This window comes from Dipodomys ordii, unplaced genomic scaffold (genome assembly GCF_000151885.1).
Source record: "Dipodomys ordii isolate 6190 unplaced genomic scaffold, Dord_2.0 Scaffold183, whole genome shotgun sequence".
Classification (NCBI taxonomy): Eukaryota; Metazoa; Chordata; class Mammalia; order Rodentia; family Heteromyidae; genus Dipodomys; species Dipodomys ordii.
Genome location: NW_012267399.1, coordinates 858,174 through 880,021, shown reverse-complemented (window position 1 = coordinate 880,021; position 21,848 = coordinate 858,174). Strand labels below are relative to the sequence as shown.

Sequence of the window (21,848 nt, the reverse complement as noted above, 5' to 3'; positions counted from 1 at the left end):
GATCCTCAGATCTCAGCCTCCTGAGTAGCTAGGATTACAGGCGTGAGCCACCAGCGCCCGGCTATTTCATATTTTTTTAAGTAAGAATTTCAATGTTTTCTATAGAACTATATCTAGAAGATGCCCTAAGATATCAGCAAAAATTAAATGAAATTTAATTGAAATGTAAAAATTAAAGTGAAGATATACACATTGAAAAAAAGAATAAGGCATACTGGAATAATTTAAAAGCCAAAAATTTCACTTACAGTTCATCCCATTTAATAAGATAGAAGAAATTCTTATAAGTGCCAACCTTCTTTGATTGAATGGGTTTAAAAAGATCCTTTCCATTGTGAGACAGGGAACATATCAAGTAGTATTTTTCATAACTGAGGGGAAAAAAAACAGTAGTTTTGTTTCTATCTTGATAACACAAATTGGCCAACTAATAAAAATATATCAAAAGTTTTTCCCACAAATGGCTCATATACAAAATGCCCTGATCACTATTCCTTTGAATTAAAAAAAAATCCACTGCTTTTTAAATTTTTTGCTACTTTTTAAATTAAAAAAATTAACCACTGTAGATTCTATGAAAATAGAAAAACTGTATAGCCAATGGAGGAGAGAGAGGAATATAGGTCCCTAACTGCCATTCTCAAGGGTGCTATGATGACACCAGCTGGACAATTTCAATGTTGTATTTGGTTATTTACTACCTTCAACTTTCAATTGAGTGACAATGAAAAATATATTTATTTGTTGCATGTAAATTCTAAAAAGAAAAGAGTACAAAGCAGTATTTAATATTTTTTACAGGTGCTGTTTTCCTTAGCTCAGCTATTTTAACTAGAATCAGTTAGGCCTATCAATTGTGCCTGACTCAATAGGGCTAATAATGCTAGTGTATTGGGACATTTACATCCACAAGGACAGATGCTGCTGTGTTCTCTCATTAGACAGTACTGACTTAACTAAATTGCTAGAAGTAGAGCTGGGATAGATGGAGAAAGGCAAGAGTCTTGTGTTCTACTTGTATTTTAACTTACTCACAGATTTATAGGATAGTTACTCTATTCATTATATCATATATTTATGAGTCTAAAAATATTTCAAACTTAATCTCATTGGCTCATAAAATAGCCCGGCTAACTAGATGATCATATTTCTCAAAAACTTCCTTGTGTCAATTAAGTTCATATTTATTTTAATTTTCTTTCCATCTGAATTATCCATTTTTTGGTACTATCTTCTAATGGGTATTTTTCTCATTATTGTGTCCCTACATTTATTTGTGTGTCTATGTATATGTATGTGTGTGTGCATATGTATATAGGGTAGTAGTAAAATAGTATCTCAGACAACAGTCATAAGAGCTGGGTATGTAGCTCAGTGGTAGAATGTTTGACATATGTGAGATCTTAGATTAGATCCCTAGCACAAGAAACCATACACATACAACAAACAAAGCTATAAAATTCTGTGTGCCATGGTGATACACACCTATAATCCCAGAACTCATAAAACAGAAGCAGGAGGATCACTTAAGCTCTGAAGTTTGAGAACAGCCATAATATGATGAGCCCATGTCTCAAAAAATGAAATGAGCTGGTGCCAGTAGCTCACACTTGCAATCCTAGCTACTCAGGAGGCTGAGATCTGAGGATCTTGGTTTGAAGCCAACCTGGGCAAGAAAATCTGTGAGACTCTATATCTCCACTAAACTACCAAAAAAGTCAAAAGTGGAGCTGTGGCTCAAGTGGTAGAGGGGCTAGCCTTAAGCAAAAGAAGTTCAGGGACACAGCCCAGGCCCTGAGTTTAAGCCAAAGGATCCCCTCCCCAAAATAAACAAACCAGACACCAAAAGGGACAATTTAAATTTAAGTTCCAGGAACATACTGTTACCTTAGTTACTGTTGAATTCCCAGTAATAACAATTCTGCTCACAAAGAGGGCTCAGTAAATATTTATTAAATGATTACCCACTTTCAAGTCACATTTTTATTTTAATATAAATATAAAGCTCAATGTAAACGAAATTTGTTTGGTATCTTTTCACTAAACTTCATTTTATAGCATCAAATGACGATAAATAATTTCAGTACAATATTCTTGCCAGACTTTTCGGTTTATATAAAGTCATTCCAAAGACTGAAATATAATATTTGCTATGTCTTAAAGGCATTGATGGAAAAACAATAAAAAAGGAAAAGCCCTTTAAAAACAATTAAAAAAAAAAAAAAGGAAAGCCATTCAATAGAAGCTAGGCAGGGTGCCGGCCTAATCCTAGAACCTGGCAGACTGATGAAGAAGAATCATGAGTCTAAGGCCAACCTAAGTTACAAAGTAAGTTCATGACCTACCTTAGCTATATAGTAAGACCTTGCATAAAAAATACTGGAGCTATAATGTAAGTCAATGGGATATCATTTGCCTAGAACACACAAGGCCTTAGTTTTAATCATCAGCACCACCTTCCCCCCCCCTGCCAAAAAAATTAAAAAACAACAAAAAGTAATATCAAATCAATAAAAATATACATATATGTTCTTAGATGGACACTGGTGGCTCACACCTATAATCCCAGCTACTCAGGATGCTAAAATCTGAGGATCAACATGCAAATACAACCCAAGCAGATGAATCTAGGGACACTTACCTCCAACTAACTGGCAAAAAGATGGGATTGGAGGCATGGCTCAAGAAATAAAGCTGCCAGCTGTGAGCAAAAAAGCCATACAAAGCCAGGTGCTGGTGGCTCACACCTATAATCCTAGCTACCCAGGAGGCTGAGAACTGAGAATCACTGTTTGAAGCCCATCAGGATAGAAAAGTCCACATGAGAATTATCTCCAATTAACTACTCAAAAACCACAAGTGGAGCTGTGGCTCAAAGTGGAGGAGTACTAGCCTTGAACAGAAGAGCTCAGGGATAGCACACCCAGGCCCTGAGTTCAAGCCTCACAACTTCCAAAATAAAAAACAAAAATTGCCAAACAAGAGCCAGAGATCTGGACTTCAAGCTTCATTACTAACACACACACACACACACACACACACACACACACACACACACACACACACACACACACACACACACACACACACCAACAACGCAAACAAACAAAATAGGTGCTCTAAGAGAATTCAGAGATTAACAATGAGTAAGCTATGAATGAAAGAGACGAACAGAAAAGTTGTGAAATGTAGTCTTATCTATTGATTCTAAGTAATCTAGTTCTAAAGGAAAAGCAGAAAAACGAGCAATCTTGATAACAATTGTTCTGTAAGATTTCTGCTGTGTTTTTCTGCTTATTTCGTAGGTACAAGTGATACTTTTTACTGTAATGCTTTAATGGTTTCAAGCACATCTATTAATTTTTATAAAAATCCAAAAAGTGTCTAGTTATCTTTGTTATTATCCATTCAAAGACTCAAATAATAGTGATTACTGCCATTTGGTGAAATTATGAGTAACTGTTAGATAAAGCTGTGTCTATTTTCTATTAAACACTTACTTTGATACCCAGTTACTTGAAATTCCATGTGCAGCAAAAATAGTAAACTGCAGCTGTTCTGTTGTAGTCCAAGCTTCCTTGATGCTCCTGCTACTTGAGGAACAGTCTTCTGGATTCTTACTAGAATTTGCATGAAGTCTGAGAAGATCATAAATTGCTGCAGTTAATTGGTCCATGCATAACTGAATAGGATTTTCCTGACTCAATGAGCCTAGATTGAAAGAAAATGTTAATATAATTCCCTGGTAAAGCAATAATTATTACTAAAATTTTAAAAAATCTAAAGACATACCCCTATTTGAGTTTTTGCTAGTATCTCCTCCTCCAGATAGTGGTGTCACCTGCATATATACATATATATATATATATCAATTAGTCAGAAATTGCCCATTATATAATATAAAATGTTTACCTTTATCTTTGATATATGTAATTAAATTCTATGTCAAAGAAACTCTTGTCAGGGAAAACTTTCAATTCTCAGGGGAAACTTTTCTTAAGTGTCTGAAAGTTAATAAACAGTAAGTAAAAAGTGCAAAAGAAAGGAAAAACACCAAACTAGTAAACAGATGATGTATAAATTCAAGAAAATTAGAGGAACTGGAAATCACTACAAAATGTCATAAAGGTAAAACATGACTTGTTAAATGAATCAAGCTATTAATTTTAATAATTGAATTATTAAAACTTAATTCATTAAATTTAATTAAGTTTTAATTGGAAATTAAGAAATAAATATAAAACTTTTTCTCATATAAGAACATAAAGAAATTAATCTAGAATTCTGTTTAAATAGTAATTCAAGAAAACTGTTTATTTATTTATTTAGTGATGGTCCCGGAGCTTAACTGCAGGGCCTGAATGCTGTCCAGAGCTTTTTCTGCTCAAGGCTAGTGCCAGTTGCTTGAGTCACAGCTCCACCTCCAGCTTTTTTGGTAGTTAATGGGAGATAAAAGTCTCACAGTTTCCTGCCCAGGCTTGGCTTATAACTATGATTCTCAGATCTCAGCCTCCTGAGTAGCTAGGCTTACAGGCACAAGCTAACAAGGACTGATAAAACATAATTATTATTAAAGTTGAGCTCCACTCCCACCTACTCCTTTATCCAATAAATGAGAAAATGAATGAATATATCTCAGACAACATGAGGACCTATGTTTGTTGACAACTTCCAACTAATCTCATATATTTTTAATTTCTAAAAAAAGGCATATAAGAAAGAAAGAGGATCCAACTACCAATTTCTACATACCATATGAATGGATCTCTCTGAGAAATGAGTGGACCAATATACCGTACAGAAACTGAAGAATATACAATCTACACATTTTTTTCCTTCCTTTAAAATTAAAGTGACTTGTGAGACTCATCTTTTCTTCATCCAATCAGACATAATAAACATATCTATGAACACAATTTATCTAAACCCCCTGCCATGGAAATAACATGATGCAAAGCGCACACGCATGTGTGCATGCATGCGTGCGTGCGTGTGTGTGTTGGTTTTGGGGCTTGAACTGAGGGCCTGGGCACTGTCCCTGAGGTGTTTTGCTCAAGGCTAACACTCTATTAACTTAAGCCATAGCCACCTCCAGCTTTTCGGTGGTTAATTAAGAGTCTCATAGACTTTCTGGGCTGGCTTTGAACTGCAATCCTCAGATCTTAGCCTCCTGAATAGCTAGGATTACAGGTGTGAGTCACTGGCATTCTTACCTGAGACAGAGATTTTATTAAAGTCAAACTTACAACAAACATATGACAGAACATACAATGGACATTTCCATTAAGAAGACATGGTAGCTGGCTATTACCTTATAGGGTCTCTAAATTCAGTACTACCTTATACCTCCAACCAATTTAGATATGTTAGAGGTCCTGCTTTTACACATAAAGGTTTCATAGTTTAGCTCCCACCCATTTGATATTAGCTCTCAAAGAACTCTTTCAAGAAATCCCTCACCTACTGAAGGAAGTCACTGAATCGACTCAAAAGTAACAGTCGAAGTTAAAACGGTATTATTTTGTTTACCAGAAAGCAAAAAAATCTTCCAGTTTAAGCAAGTTGTGTCCACTTAAAAATACTTACATTAAAATACTTACATAAAAATACTTACATTAGCACTCTTACTCCGTGGAAGGTTTACTGCTCGCTTTAGCTTCTTTACTGATTCTGTAATGGCAGGAGTCTCTATGCCATCTAAAGCACTACAGATCTTTCTTACAGCTTTAATTACTTGATCTATGGCTCGGTGCTGGTTCTTTTAAAAACAAAATAAAACAGTACTGGATAAATTTTTTATATTAATAAATTTTTTTATTGTGAAAATACCGTACAGAGGGGTTACAGTTACATGAGCAAGGTAACGAATACATTTCTTATCAAGCATTGTTGCCTCCTCCTGTTTCCCCTTACCATCCCTGCCCTCCCATCTCCCCCCACCAGTGGCTTGCAGTTCTATGATTTACTAAAAGAAACTAAGGCTTGGTTAATTTTCACTTTGACAACTATTCATATGCAAATGCTACTAATATCACATTTTAATCAGAAGCAAACGCAACAATTCAGTAACAAAAAAAAGACAAAATCATTTTTCTAAAAACTAGATTTTGTGTGTGTGTGTGTCCATGAGTGCCAGTACTAAGGCTTGAATTTAGGGCTTGGACAATGTTCTTGAAGCTTTTTTGCTAAAGGCTGGCCTCTACTAGTTAAGTCACAGCTCCAAGTCGAGCTTTTTGGTGGTTACTTGGGGATAAGAGTCTCAAGGACTAGGATTCCTGCCCAGGCTGGCTTCAAACCACAATCCTCACAACTCAGCCTCCTGATAGGTATGAGCTAGCAAGATTTACCTTTTTAATTATCTCTCAAGAAAAATTCCATAATGAAAACAACTCTTTCTCCTTCCTATAAAAATATGGTATCAAAAGCTAAGTTCTTAGTCAGGCACCAGTGGTTCATGCCTGTAATCTTATTTAGGAGGCCAAGATCATGCCAGCCCAGGCAGGAAAATCCATGAGACTCTTACTTCCAATAAACTGCTCAGAAAAAGCCAGAAGTTGAAAAAAAAAAAAAAAAGTTCTTAAGAGACTGGTTATATATTACTAATACTGAGAATAAGTTACTTTCTATATAACCATCAATTTAGATGTCTTATCTCATTAAAAACTTTGCTTGAGGACAATTCTTCCGTACCATACTATTACAGATGATTTCACCTTGATCCAAACGTATACAAGTACAAATATAGCGAAAAATTATTTACCTGGTGAAATCTTTTTCCACTCTTGTAAGGGATATAATTTCTACAGTTTTTTTTTTTTCTTCAGTCATGGTGCTTGAACTCTGGGCTTGAGCGCTATCTCTCAGCTCTTCAGCTTAAGGCGAGTGTTCTACTGCTTGAACCACAGAACCACTTCGGTTTCTAGTGGTTTATTGGATAATTGGAGATAAGAGTCTTATGGACTTTCCTGTCCGGGCTGGCTTTGAACCATAATCCTCAGATTTCAGCCTCCTGAGTAGCTAGGATTACAGGTGTGAGCCACAGATGCCCAGCAATTTCTACAGCTTTTGTTGTTGTAGTTGGTCATATGGCTTGAACTATAGGGACCTGGGCACTGTCCCTGAGCTCTTTTTGTTCAAGGCTAGAGCTCTAACACTTTGTTTGTTTTTTGGGGTCCGGTCATGGGACCTGAACTTTGGGCCTGGGCACTGTCCCTCAGCTCTTCAGCTCAAGGCTAGCGCTCTACCACTTGAGCCACAGCACCACTTCTGGCTTTTTTTTCTTTTTGCTTATGTGGTGCTGAGGAATCAAACACAGGGCCTCTGGCATGCAAGGCATGCGCTCTACCACTGAGCCACCTTCCCAGCCCCAGAGCTCTAACACTTTGAACCACAGTTAGGATTACAGGCATGAGCCACTGACACCCGGCTTCTACAATTCTATATAGCACAATAGAATAACTATAGTTAACATAACAACTGTGTATCTCAAATAGCAAGAAGATTCTGAATGTACCCTATACAAAGAAACACTGATAGCTATTACCAACTGCCCAGTTCTAATCATTACAACATTTTTACATAGATTGAAATGCCATATTACATTCTATAAATACGTACAATTATTATACATCAATTACAAATTTTGAGGGTTTTTTTTGGGGGGGGGTGGTTGTAGGGCTTGAACTCTGGGCTTTGGCGTTGTCCGTGCGTTCTTTGGCTCAAGGCAAGTGCTCTACCGCTTGAGCCATAGTGCCACTTCCAGTTTTCTAGTGGTTTACTGGAGGTAAAGAGTCTCACCGAGTTTCCTACCCAGGCTGGCTTTGAACCATGATCCTAAGATCTCAGTCTCCTGAGTAGCTAGGATTATAGGCGTGAGCTATCGGTACCCGACCTTTAAGTTATTTTTTTAAAAAAAGCATTTACATAATACATCTATGGTTAACTATCAGAATTTCACTACACTAAACAGATATTGCCAGGGAATCCTCCTGCCTTACCTTCCTAAGCAGCTAGAACTACTGGCATGCATCACCATGATCAACTTAAAACATTCATATATAATTAACTAATTCATAAAACATTTATTTCAAACTTTTATACCAAGTACTGTGAAAAAGGCTGAAACACAGTATGTACCATCCCTTAAATATTTTAATGTTTCCATTCTTGAGGCTTGGCTGCCATAAACTAAATATTCCTTTCACCTAGTTGAAATAAAATTACCTCATTTTCTTAAACATTCAATTATCTCACAGTTCTCAAGACCTGAAGCTGTTTCCTAGATGGTTTTATTCTTTTTAGTAAATAAAGCTTTATGAGGGACAGTGCCCAGGCCCAGAGTTCAGGCCCCCACAATTGGACCAAAAAAAAAAAAAAAGTAAATAAACCTTTATTGACCACAACCATAGTAATTTGCTCATGGTATTATTTGTGTCTGTCTTCATATCTTAATAGCAAAAGTTTAACTGCCATTAAATGCCACTTTAATGTAGGATAGGGTAAATATAGTTAATAATCTAATACTTCAAAATAGCCATGAGGATTTTGAATGTTCTCTCACAAAGAAAGCATAATGTTTAAGAGATAGATAAGCCAATTACCCTGATTTGATCATTACAAAATGTATCACATAAATATGTAAAATAAAAAATTTTAAAAACAACCCCACACCTGTAAACATAACTACTGAAGGCTTCAGAAAAAATAAATAGTAAGGGATTCAGAAATCCTTCAAGCATAATTCATGGAAATTCTAACAATGAAAGCCTGACTGAAATGGGTTCACAGGAGAATGGGGATATAGGAAATGGAAGCATCAAAACCAGTGATTATGTTACAAGGAGAATACAGAGTGTTGTAGTTGATACAAGATTATGTCAACACTTTTATTTTAAAATGAGTTAATATTTTTCTTTTCCAACTGCAATGATTTTCATGATAATCTCATCTAGTTTTATGGCTATAAAAATACCATTCATCAACTAGGCACCAGTGGCTCACGCCTATAATCCTAGCTACTCTGGAGGCTGAGATCTGAGGATCACGGTTGGAAGTCAATCCCAGCAAGAAAGTTCATGAGACTCTTTTTTGTTTTTGTCAGTTGTAGGACTTGAACTCAGGGCCTAGGCTCTATCCCTGAGCTTTTCACAAAACGCTAGCATTCTACCACTTTGAGCCACAAGCACAACTTTTGGTTTTCTGGTAGTTAACTGCAGATAAGAGTTTCACAGATGGGGCTGGGAAGGTGGCTCAGTGGTAGAGCACTTGCCTTGCATGCCTGAGGCCCTGGGTTCGATTCCTCAGCACCACATAAGAAAAAAGCCAGAAGTGGCACTGTGGCTCAAGTGGTAGAGCACTAGCCTTGAGCTGAAGAGCTGAGGGACAGCGCCCAGGCCCAGAGTTCAGGCCCCACAACCAGATTTCCACCCCCCCCCCAAAATGCAATGCCCAAACTAGTACTTAAAAGAAAACAGAAACATGAATCTTCAGGTCATTATGCTAAAATGTGAATTAAGGCTTACGTCTGTTTGAAGAGCTAGTTCCACTTGGTTATGATAAGAATCTAATAATTCTTCAACAGGGTGTCTGAAACAAAGAACAGTTATTGTGACTGAAGAATACCATGTATAAAAATGATTATTCAAATGAAAGTAAATATATTCTAAAATAAAGTTTAAAAATCTGCAAGTAATGCTACTTGTTATATACCTTGTCATGACTTCTTTGTAAGGTTTTTCTATTTGATTCGGGAACTTGTTTAAATCCACAGGTGTTTCATCATCTTCTGCCTAAACAAACACATATACACAAATATTTACAAAGAAAAAAGCAAAAATCTACGTTTGATCTTTCTATTGCCAAGTTAAATATGTTAGATATAGTTAAGAGGACGATATAATCTTCAAATTCAAGTAAATTTTTAGAACTGAAGGCAAAATAGTATCAAAATTTGTTATGTAGCCAGGCGCTGTGGCTCATGTCTATTATAATCCTAGCTACTTAGGAGGCTGACATCTGAAGATCATGGCAGGAAAGTCTGTGAGACTCTTATCTCCACTAGGCTATTTAAAAAAAAGAAAGAAAAAAAGCCCAGAATTGAGCTGTGGCTCAAGTGGTTCAGTGCTAGCCTTGAGCTACGAACACTGTCAAGGCCCTGAGTTCAAGCCCTAGGACTAGCTTTACACACTTACACCCCCCCATATATATATATATATATATATATATATAAACAAAATTGGCACAAAAGTGAATCAATATTATGATAAAACTAGAAAATATAAATACCCTTAAGTCTAGTTTCTATTATGTACATAGCTCTTAAGGCCAAAACCGAGGTGGGGACTAGATGGGAAAGAGATCATCCGAAGTATTGCTTTATTGTTTCTGATGATAATCAAGTTCCCTTCCATTTGCTACTTGCCTCCAACGAAGACAACACTGGTCTCTTTATCATACCAATTTACACAAGTGCATTCAAGAAAATAATTACTTACAAAACTGAAATTGAAAGTACCAGTGAATGTGAAAATGTGCTGACTTTTATTAAAGTTTCCATATAATTAAAATTAATTCTACTTAACACAGGTGTAAAATCCTACAAAATAAAGGAAGGATAAATGAAAATGATAATTTTCCATCGATAATTCTACCAAATGAAAAACATTGTCTACAGAGATTAAAAATTTATGTCATAGAGGGTTTATATAGTAAACCAACATGGTTTTTACTATGGATCTTATGAAGTGGATTTTACGTGTGTGTGTGTGTGTGTGTGTGTGTGTGTGTGTATGTGTGTCTTTCTGTGTGTGTGTGTGTATGTCTGTGTGTCTGTGTCTGTATCTGTGTGTAAATCTGGATCAAGGCTTGAACTCAGGGCTTAGGTGCTATTCTTGAGCTTCTTTTGCTCAAGGCTAATGGTCTACTACTTGAGCTACAGCTCCACTTCTGGCTTTTTTGGTAGTTTAGCAGATTTAGAGTCTGCCAAGGCTGGCTTCAATGATCCTCAGATCTCAGCCTCCTGAGTACTTGATTACAGGCGTGAGCCACCAGCACCAAGTATAATTTACTTTTATGAATATTTATTTTATTTTATTTTAAAGATGCTATACAGAGGCGTTAGTTACATGAGTAAGGTAATGAGTACATTTCTTGTCAAGCATTGTTACCCTCTACTTTGTTGTTTTATCAATCTTTTTTTCCTCCAACCATATTTAATACTCAAAAATCTTTTCTTCCTAATTCTTCTTTTAACTGACCCTGATGCTCTCACTCCTTTATAATTTTTTGTCTTTTGCCAGTCATGGGGCCTGAACTCTGGGCCAGGTTACTGTCCCTCAGCTCTTCAGCTCAAGGCTAGCATTCTACCACTGGAGCCACAGCGCCACTTTCAGCTTTTTCTGCTTATGTGGTGCTGAGAATCGAACCCAGGGCCTCATGCATGCAAGGCAAGCACTCTACCACTGAGCCACCAGCCCTAAAATTATTATAAACCAAACTTTTAATTCCTCTACTCTGAGGAGTAAGTTATGTTAGTTAACCTCCATGACCAAAAGTTTTCCTACTCTGCTGAGACTCTCATTGGGAACAATTACTACTTCATCCTGGTCCATCTCAGAATTCTGTGAAAACGTGCAAAATGTAAACTGGCTAATTAGCAGTATTATTCAGATCTACCAAATGTAATTTAGTTATAAGTTACACACACACTTACTGTTCGGGCCAATTTCTGGCACATTGCACTGAAGGTCAAGAGTTGTAATTTAATCTCTGTGTCCCATTTTCGACAATTTTGAATATGCTCATGACTTCCAAGGCAATGGCTACTGTTGAAATAAATTATTCACCAGTATTATTCTACTCAAATTAGAATTTATAGAGGTACAAGTAAATATACTGAATCTACATTAGAAACTGAAGGCACTGGTAAAATATGGAGACAGGTTTTTAACCCAGTGTGAACATTTAAATACAGGCACTGTTCTACTTGATAACAGTCAGAGTAAAGAAGGATCGGGTTCAAAGCTGGTCCAAGCAGAACAGTTTGAGACTCTTAAAAAAAAAAAACAACAACAAACTTTAGGGCTGGAAATGTGGCTTAGTGGTAGAGTGATTGCCTAGCATACATGAAACTCTGAGTTCAATTCATCAGTACCACATAAACAGAAAAAGCCAGAAGTGGTGCTATGGATCAAATGGTAAAGACTTGAGCAAAAGAAGCTCAGGGACAGTGCCAAGGCCTTGAGTTGAAGACCCAGGACTGGCAAAAAAATAAAAAACTCAGCAAAAAGTAGTGTTGGAGGTATGGGTCAAGAACTACAACACCAGCCAAGCAAACAAGCCAATAATGTACAAAAGACCTTGAGTTTAAAACCCCAGTACTGCCCCTACCCCTAAAAATAAGGACAAGACATTTCGGGAGACCTAGGAGGTTAAAATAACTAGATTAAATGCTAGATAAGCTATCTTAACTGTTAAAAGACTGATCTGGGGGCTGGGAAGGTGGCTCAGTGGTAGAGCGCTTGCCTTGCATGCTCGAGGCCCTGGGTTCGATTCCTCAGCACCACATAAGCAAAAAGAAAAAAGTCGGAAGTGGCGCTGTGGCTCTAGTGGTAGAGCGCTAGCCTTGAAGAGCTGAGGGACAACACCCAGGCCCAGAGTTCAGGCCCCACGACCGGACCCAAAAAAAAAGAAAAGACTGATCTGATCAATCTTTTCATTGTATGAATAAAGATTCATATAATAATTGATATAATGGCTTTTGTATGTAAAGTAACATTACATACTACAAAGGGAAAACAGTCTACAATGATGTGACTGACTGTTCACAAATGAAAATAATCATAATATCCACTTTTATCCAGTTGCCCACAATTGTTCCCTTAAGATCTCTGAAATTTCACTTACTCACAGCTCAACTGATTCAAGGAATGAACTCAATAAGATGCTATGCAGTATAGGATTACAAGTTTAAACTAAAAAATCTCAAACCTAAGTCTTTAAAAATGAAATCTGTAGCCAGTTGTCAGTGACTCACATCTGTAATCCTAGCTACTCAGGAGGCTGAGATCTGAGGATCGTAATTCAAAGCCAGCCTGGGCAGGAAAGGCCGTGAAACTCTTATCTCCAATAAAACACCAGAAAACTGGAAGTGACTCAAGTGGTAGAGCACTCGCCTTGAGCTGAAAAGGTGAGGGACAGTGCTCAGGCTCAGAGTTTGAGCCCCATGACCACCAACAACAACAACAAAAAAAAGAAATGTGTAAAGATGGTATTAGTAGTTAAATAAAGAAACTTACTTCTGTAGAACTTCCTCTTGACCACACACTTTCAGAATATAGCTGCCAACATCAACTTGGTTCAAATCATCATGTACCCAGCAAAGGGCTTGCATTATAATGATATCTACAGTAGAACTCACTGTAAAAGAGTTAATCATCATTTTCATTTGCATACTTACCTCTAAGTATATATACATTTATTTAAGTATATATACATTTATTTAAGACTTTGATATGTATAATCTAAGATGGCTTCTATACATAGAAATATAAATGAAAGTCACAAAAGTAGGCTACATATATTTAAATTTTTTTGACAATTACACAAAGCTTTTTTATTTATCAAAAAGGTTCTTTCTTTGCTAGCAGTTTATAGACCACAGGCATCCTAGGCACACACAAACAGCTTCCTATTTTTATTTAGCTTTCTAACTCTTTGCCTTCAGCACTCTCATGACCATTTTCTACTCCTCAATAAAGAAAGTATGCTTGATTCTGTCCCAGACACATTTAGCACACAAGGAACCACCATAGGCCCTGCTAACATGATTTTCCATTTTAGACAATTGCATGAGGACTTTAGGTCTCATAACACAACCCCTCCCCCCATTTGGTATGGGCACACACCACACATAGATGCTTCCATCTTCAATAAAAGAGAGATTGCCTTCTCAATTTCTAATTAAATTATCAACCTCATCTTCCTGTACTTGTAGCCGAATTTTCTTGGGAGGTGGGTCTGGAACTTCCAAAACCATTCATCTTTTCCAGACTCCAGAAATTCCTGTAGAGCACTGGGCAACTCTCTGTACAGAAGTTTGTAAGGTGCATGAAAATCCATACCGCAAAATCTGAAGATACATCTTGGACAGGTACCAGAACTGAGCAACAAGTGGGCCACAAATTTGTTTTCTTCTGTCAGTGGAAACATTGTTGATAATTATAACTCTTCTGGCCAACAAGGCCACTCCAGCAGGAGAGAGAAGGGTCTCTAAAATGATCTCTTTCAGCTACAACTCTCCCACCAGGGGCTGAAGCTCTCACCTCAGACCTCCCAGCCTCACCTTCTCTAGATGCTGGAGCCCAGGGGTTTAACCCCTTATAGCCCAGAAGAATAGGCATGAATAAGAAAATCACAAGTGCCAGATGCTGGTGGCTCACATCTGTAATCCTGGCTACTCTGGAGACTGAGATGTGAGGATTATGGTTCACAGCCATCCTAGACACAAAAGTCTATAAGACATTTATCTCCAATGAAATACCAGAAAGCCAAAAATGGCTGGGCACCAGTGGCTCATACCTATAATCTAGCTATTCAGGAGTCAAGATCTGAGAATCATGGTTCAAAGCCAACCTAGGCAGAAAAGTCCATGAGATTCTTATATCCAATTAAACACCAAAAAGCCAGAAATGAATATGTAGCTCAAGTAGGAGAGCGCTAGCCTTGAGCATAAAAGCACAAGGACAGCACCCAGGCCCTGAGTTCAAGCCCCAAGATCAGTGTACACAGACAGACACTCATACACAAAAGCCCAAAGTGGAGGTGTGGCTCAAGCAGCACGGTGCCAGGCTTGAGGAGACGATCCCCCATGTTCAAGCCCTATTACACACACACACACACACACACACACACACACACACACACACACGCATGCCACAACCATACTATAAACTGCTCCAGATATGATGGCATTCAGCAGGGTAGCAAGCAATGTTTTAAGACAAATTGTAAGGAATAAGAATCACTATTTGAAATTTGGTATTTACCTAGTAAAATCTACTTCTATCATAATATGGTTATAAATTTCTTAGAAACATATTGTAAATGTGTACATTTATGACTAAACATATATTTTTATATGTGTGTATATATATCCATATGTATATATATCCATATGTACATACATATGGATATTTGAAATTAGAATGGATTTGAATTCAGGGCCTTATACTTGCTCTACCACTGCAGTCATATCTCTGGACTTTTTGGTTTTCAGTTAACTCTTCAGATAGGGCTTGCTTTTTGCCTGAGCCAGATCAAACTGCAAACCTACCAATCCCTCACAGTAGCCAGGATAACAGATATGTAACACCACTTGTTTGCTGAAATGAGGTCTTGTTAACTGTCTTTATTTAATACTAATTGGGACTTAAACTCAGGTTTTTACACTTGCTAGGCAGGTGCGCTAACACTTTATCTATGCCTCTCCTTTGGTTATTTGGTTATTTTTGTCATAGTATCCCCTGTTTTAGCTCAAGTGGCCTTGGACTTCATTCTTCCTACTTATACTTCAGACACAATTGGAAAGGTAAAACCAACATACTCAACTTTTTTGTTGAGATAGGGGTCCACTAACTTTTTGTCTAGAAGAGCCTTGAGCTATGCTCCTCTCTATCTCCATCTCCCAAGCAGGTGAAATTATAGACCCATGATTATCATTCCAATTTTGATTATATAAATTGAAACACTTACTATAAATACTTATTTATGCTTATTTCTAAGTGCCTACTTACTTTTCCTTCCATCTTAATACAAATTTTTATTGCATTCTGAAGATTTAAATATTTTCCAGTCAGATAAGGTATATCTAAACAAATTAGCTTTTCCTTTAGAAACTAAAAGAATGACTACACTAGTTGACTAACATTTTTCTGTTAGAAATTTATATTTTTTCCAAAGGGAATTCCAAAGTGGGAAGCCACAAAAATAAGTCATTAAAAGTATGTATGGCCTAAGTCTTAAATCAAAGTAGTACAGATATATTGCATTTTATTCCACAGTTGGAATCTCTTTATAATCATATGCATCATAAATAAATCTAAAGAGAATAAAAGTAGTTTCTAAACCTATAACAATTTTTAAAACTATACATTAGAAGTACACCTCTAGAAGAATATGTATACTGTACATGGAACTATTCTTTACTTAGAGATTTGCAAGATATTTGGAGCTTACATCTCTTTATAAAAAAAGCATTTTTCTAGGTCTTAGTGGCTCACACCTATAATCCTAGCTACTCAAGAGGCTGAGATCTGAAGATGGAGGTTCAAAGTCAGCCTAAGCAGGAAAAGTCCATGAGACTCTTATCTCCAATCAACTACCAAAAAGCCAGAAATGGCATTGTAGCTCAAACTGGTAGAGCATTAGCCTTAAGCACAAAAACCTAGGCCATGAGTGCAAGCCCTAGGACTTGGCACCATACACACACATTTGTCTTTCCATAAATTGAGACACAAAATTAAAATATAATTAGTATAATTAGCTTTGCTATCAATCTAATGTTTTTGAGTCTTAGCCAAGAAGCACTGATTCACCTAATGTTTTTGAGTCTTAGCCAAGAAGCACTGATTCACCAAGTATTATTTGGCATACTATAGAGGCATAAACAGTTACAAAGGGAACCTTTGGTCCTAACCAAAAAGTTATCCATATGAATGCCATATTTTTGAAAGGAACTCCTAATGATAACCAAGTTAGTTTATTAAAGAAAAGGTTATACTAGTATTTTAAACAGTATTTTAAGCAATAAAAAATGCTTAAGAAGTTACAAACCTACCATCGCAAGTAAAAGTAACTGGCAGTTGAAATCCTTCAATCTCAATGGAGACCTTCACACTTGCATTTTCTCCACATAGGTTTCTTTGCACTGTGACTGGACTTAAAAAGTAGCCTGGATTTGTGCAGTGATCAGTATATGGAAATTTGGTCTTCAATCTGTTCACAAGAAAGAAGATACTGAATTCCTTTTCACAGAAAAGCTACTTTGAGAGTCCTGAACAAGGCCTTACATGCTTACAGCCACTCAATTCTGTGTCTTTGTTCAACTCTAGAGCAGCTCATGGAATTACAATTAATGAGCCCCAGTAACCAGCATTTGCCTTTTAAATGAAAGAAACCCAAGGAAAAGGAAGAGATTAACTATTGCCAGAATATCTTTGCAAACACTGTCACATTACTCAAGCACAGACTACATAAGTGGCCCTAAATGAGGATCTGCTTCAGATTCTTTTGCCATACTATTATGAAACAAAAAAGTAGATGTTTTACGAATTAATGATAATAGACAATATATTCTAAAATTATCATAATCAAAGAGATAAAAAAATTGCTGTCTTCTAAAAATCATTTATTTATTTATTTATTTTCCAGTCCTAAGGCTTGAACTCAGGGCCTGGGCTCTGTCCCCGAGCTTCTTTTTTTTGCTCAAGGCTAGAATACTACCACTTGAGCCAGAACCACTTCCAGCCTTTTCTGTTTATGTGGTACTGAGGAACTGAACCCAGGGCTTCATGCATGCTAGGCAAGCCACTCTACCACTCAGCCACATTCTTAATCCCAAATCTTTTCCTTCCTTCCTTCCCCTCTCCCTCTCTCTCTCTTTTTCTTTTTTTTTTTTTTGTTGGTTGTGGGATTTGAACTCTGGTGCTGTCCCTCAGTTCTTCAGCTCCAGGCTGGTGCTCTACCACTTGAGCCACAGTGCCACTTCCGATTTTCTGAGTAGTTTATTGGAGATGAGAGTCACACAAACTTTCCTGCCCCAGCTGGCTTTGAACCGTGATCCTCAGATCTCAGTCTCCTTATTAGATAGGATTACAGGTATGAGCCACCAACGCCAGATTTTGTGTTTTCATAAGGGCTTTACTTTCCCAAAATGATTGGTAAGAAGCATTACATGCAAAGGTATTATAGGGGCAATACAGTTAAATTTAAATACATGCATGTGGCACATGGTTCATTTATAAATAGAACAACTGTTATCAAAAGATAGTATCAAAAAATGAGGAGGGAGCTAGCTCTGATGCCATTAAACTCTTAAGATTTATTTAATGACTTTTCCTTGAATGTTGAAAGGTAAGTTCTGATATATATATATATATATATATATATATATATTACCTCCCTCTCTTGAGGTGGAGATTAAATAGGGCCTCATGAAAACTAGGCATGCACTCTACCACTGAGCTACACCTCTAGCTCTCCATGGTTTTCATGGAGCTATAAATGGAATAAATAAATGCTGCAAATGTCTATTTGTTTATACAGAAATTAAATTATCTCAATTATATATACAGAATCATTTGAGATGATAAGCATAAAGGATATATGATAATATACATAAATGAAGAATAAGAACAGAGATGAAAGAAAAGCAACAAAACAAGATTACATAAATTTGAATCCTAATTGTATCAATTAAGAGCTGTGTGAACTGAGGCAAATTATTGACTTGTTTCTTTTTCTTCTTGCTGCTTCAGTTTCTTTTTCTACAAACGGGATAATATTACTATTTACCTTCACAGAGTTGTGAAAATACACACTATAAGTTTATAAAGCACTAAATTCACTAAATCAATTGCCTATTTCATTATTAGTCTATATTCATTAAAATAATACACCTGAATTATGATCATAAGTGACACAAAAGGTCCAAAAGAGAAGAAAAGTAGTAAAGTAATTAATGTAATAAAACTTAAATTGATATTGGTATTGCACTCACACATGAACACTTTACTTTTAATGTTTGATTGCTGACAAGTTCATCTCTCTAGAACACAGTAGGCAAGAGCTTAATGGGATCCAGATTAAGATTCTAATTACACAGCAAATAGAGGCTATATACAAACCCAGAAGTGGGTCTTCAGCAGGATCTAAATCTGCAAATAGTATCTTCCCAGCCTTCAGAACTATGAGAAAACAGTCAAAGAGAGCTGGAAGGGAAGGGAAAGGAAAAAGGAGGGGAGAGGATGGGAAGGAAAGGGAAAAGAAGGGGAGAGGATGGGAAGGAAAGGGAGAGGAAAAAAGAGAGGGGAGGAAAGGGGAAGGGGAAGAGGAGAAGAAGAGAGATGGCATGCAATGAACTTGGCTTTGGAGGAAAAAATATCTCACTTTCTTCTATTTTCTAATTCATTTTCCTTTTTAAAAACAAGTCCTATTTATTACACATATGAATGTGCATAATGTCTCTGAATTATTCACCTAAAAAAAACAATTAAAATGGCAAGTTTGTTATATTTATTTTACTCCCGAAAAGAGAAGGTGAACAAAGGAGGAGGTAACAATGCTCGAAAGGAAATGTACTCATTACCTTACTCATGTAACTAACCCCTCTACAGTATTTTTACAACAAAAAACATTTATATATAAAAAAAAGAGCTCTCTCTGCTCTTGTCTAGCTCTTTCTCAGCTCTTTCCTTCTCTTCTCTTTCCCAGCTCTCTTCTCTTTCCTAGCTGGCTCTTTCCCACCTCTTTCCCAGATGCTCTCTTTTCTAGCTCTTTTCTCTCTTTCCCAGCCCTTTCCCCACCTCGTGGAGGGCCAAGATGGCCTGGTGCCAGCCAGAACCATGAATAAACCTATTCCTTACCTGAATACCACATGTGTGGTGCTGTTCTTACTCAGCTATTTCTTTTTAAAAACCTAACATCAATAAAAAAAAGAAAAGATGGGGCTGGGAAGGTGGCTCAGTGGTAGAGCTCTTGCCTTGCATGCATGAGGCCCTGGGTTCGATTCCTCAGCACCACATAGGCAAAAAGAAAAAAGGCGGAAATGGCGCTGTGGCTCAAGTGGTAGAGCACTAGCCTTGAGGTGAAGAGCTGAGGGACAGCGCCCAGGCCCAGAGTTCAGGCCCCATGACTGGACCCCCCCCAAAAAAAAAAAGAAAAGAAAAGGTGATTAAAAATATTTTGGTTGTACTGGTGATTATATTCAGAGCCTTGTGTTTATTCTGCAAATATTGTACAACCTGAGCCATGTTCCTAATCCGGTAACTTATGTAAATAAGCCCTTTTTATACTTGCTTGATACAACGAAGATATGAGGTCCAGAAAATTACAAAGATTTCCTTTATATTTCTAATGTCAGATATAAAAGACTGTTAAATTTGGGTTGTTTTATAAACTTAAATATAATTAAGTTAATAATTGCTGAGTAAATTATACATTCTAAATACAAATAGAACAAATAGGATTTCTGTGTGTGTGCCAGTGTTGGGGCTTGAACTCAGGGCATTGGCACTGTCCTTTAGATTTTTGCTCAAGGCCAGAGCTCTACCACTTGAGCCACACTTCTACTTTCAGCTTTTTGGTAGTTAAGTGGAGATAAGAGTCTCACAGACTTGCCCCCAGTGCTGCCTTTGAACCTAGATCCTCAGATCTCAGTTTCCGAAGTAGTTAGGATTACAGGCTTAAGCCAATGGTTAAGCCTGGCTAAGATAGGGTTTTTGTTTTTGGTGATCAATCACAGAGAAGTCTCATGGACTTTTCTTCCCTGGGCTGGCTGGCTGACTGTGACCATGATCCTCAGATCTCTGTTTCCTGAGTAGCTAGGATTATAGGCATGAGCCACCAGCACCCAGCATCAAATAGGATATTTGTTACAGCTACTCCAAACTACACATTATGGTTTGATGTGCTTCAGTAGCTACCTGTAGAACATATGGGTATATTTTTTCTGTGTGTGAGGCTTGAACCTGCTCAGGCCCTTGAGCTCTCACTTGGCTTTTTCACTCAAGGTTGGCAGTCTACTATTTGAGGCACAATTCCCAATTTCAGCTTTTTGCTGGCTAATTAGACATAAAGAGTCTCACAGACTTTTCTCCCTAGGCTGGCTTCAAATTATGATCTTCAGATCTCAGTCTCAGGTCTCAGATTACAGCTATGAGCCACCAGTGCCCAGCTAAAGCACATTATTTTTAAACTTAAACTCTTGCTTTTCTAAAGGTTCCATTAGTCTTTTATCCAAAGAAAATGTTTTGTTCAGGTGAAACTCCAAATAAGCTAAAGAGAATTATGTTTGTACTTTTATTTCCATCAATGAACTATGTTTGCAATGAGTATTTACCAGAACTTTTAGAAGCAGAGGGTTTTTTTTTTTTTGGGTCCGGTCATGGGGCCTGAACTCATGGCCTGGGCACTGTCCCTCAGCTCTTCAGCTCAAGGCTAGCAGTCTATCACTTAAACCACAGCGCCACTTCCGGCTTTTTTTCCTTTTGCTTATGTGGTGCTGAGGAATCGAACCCAGGGCCTCTGGCATGCAAGGCATGGGCTCTACCACTGAGCCACCTTCCCAGCCCCAGAAGCAGAGGTTTTTGAAGCTATATTCTAAGAATATTTGTTGCTCCCTTTTGGCTGTTTGGGGTAGTTTTATTTGAAGTGGCTCTGTTTTTTCCAACATGTTTTTTTTTAATGTAAAAAATATATTTGTGCTATAAGTTTGTTTTAGACACGAGATTTCACTGTACATAGTCCAAACTGTCCTCTAGCTTGTGATCTTCCAGTAAATCAGCTCTCTTATGGGTTAAGCCTAGAACTAGCTCTACCATTGAGGTACATCACTTCAGCCTGTCCTTTACTTTTTGAAGTCTCCTAAAATTAATCATTTAATCATCTTAATTCAGCTATGAAATTAATGTCAGGCTAATAGAATATTTATTCACAGTTAAGATTATGTAACAGAATGAATAATTTGTTTGGTTATTTTTTTTTTGGGTCCGGTCATGGGGCCTGAACTCTGGGCCTGGGCACTGTCCCTCAGCTCTTCAGCTCAAGGCTAGCACTCTACCACTTGAGCCACA

The 21,848-nt window shown here is 37.2% G+C and overlaps 1 protein-coding gene across 1 annotated transcript in view; it reads right to left on the bottom strand.

The window, feature by feature from the left end:
- Positions 1–21,848, bottom strand: part of Pik3c2a (phosphatidylinositol-4-phosphate 3-kinase, catalytic subunit type 2 alpha) — a 114,971-nt gene that overhangs the window by 37,617 nt on the left and 55,506 nt on the right. The window contains exons 4-12 of the mRNA XM_013034121.1: positions 16,835–16,992; positions 13,296–13,416; positions 11,711–11,822; positions 9,709–9,788; positions 9,522–9,585; positions 5,615–5,758; positions 3,793–3,841; positions 3,501–3,711; positions 249–371 (exon numbers count right to left, since the gene is read on the bottom strand). Of these exons, the coding sequence (XP_012889575.1) occupies positions 249–371; positions 3,501–3,711; positions 3,793–3,841; positions 5,615–5,758; positions 9,522–9,585; positions 9,709–9,788; positions 11,711–11,822; positions 13,296–13,416; positions 16,835–16,992 (1,062 nt within the window). The remainder of the gene's footprint in view (positions 1–248; positions 372–3,500; positions 3,712–3,792; positions 3,842–5,614; positions 5,759–9,521; positions 9,586–9,708; positions 9,789–11,710; positions 11,823–13,295; positions 13,417–16,834; positions 16,993–21,848) is intronic.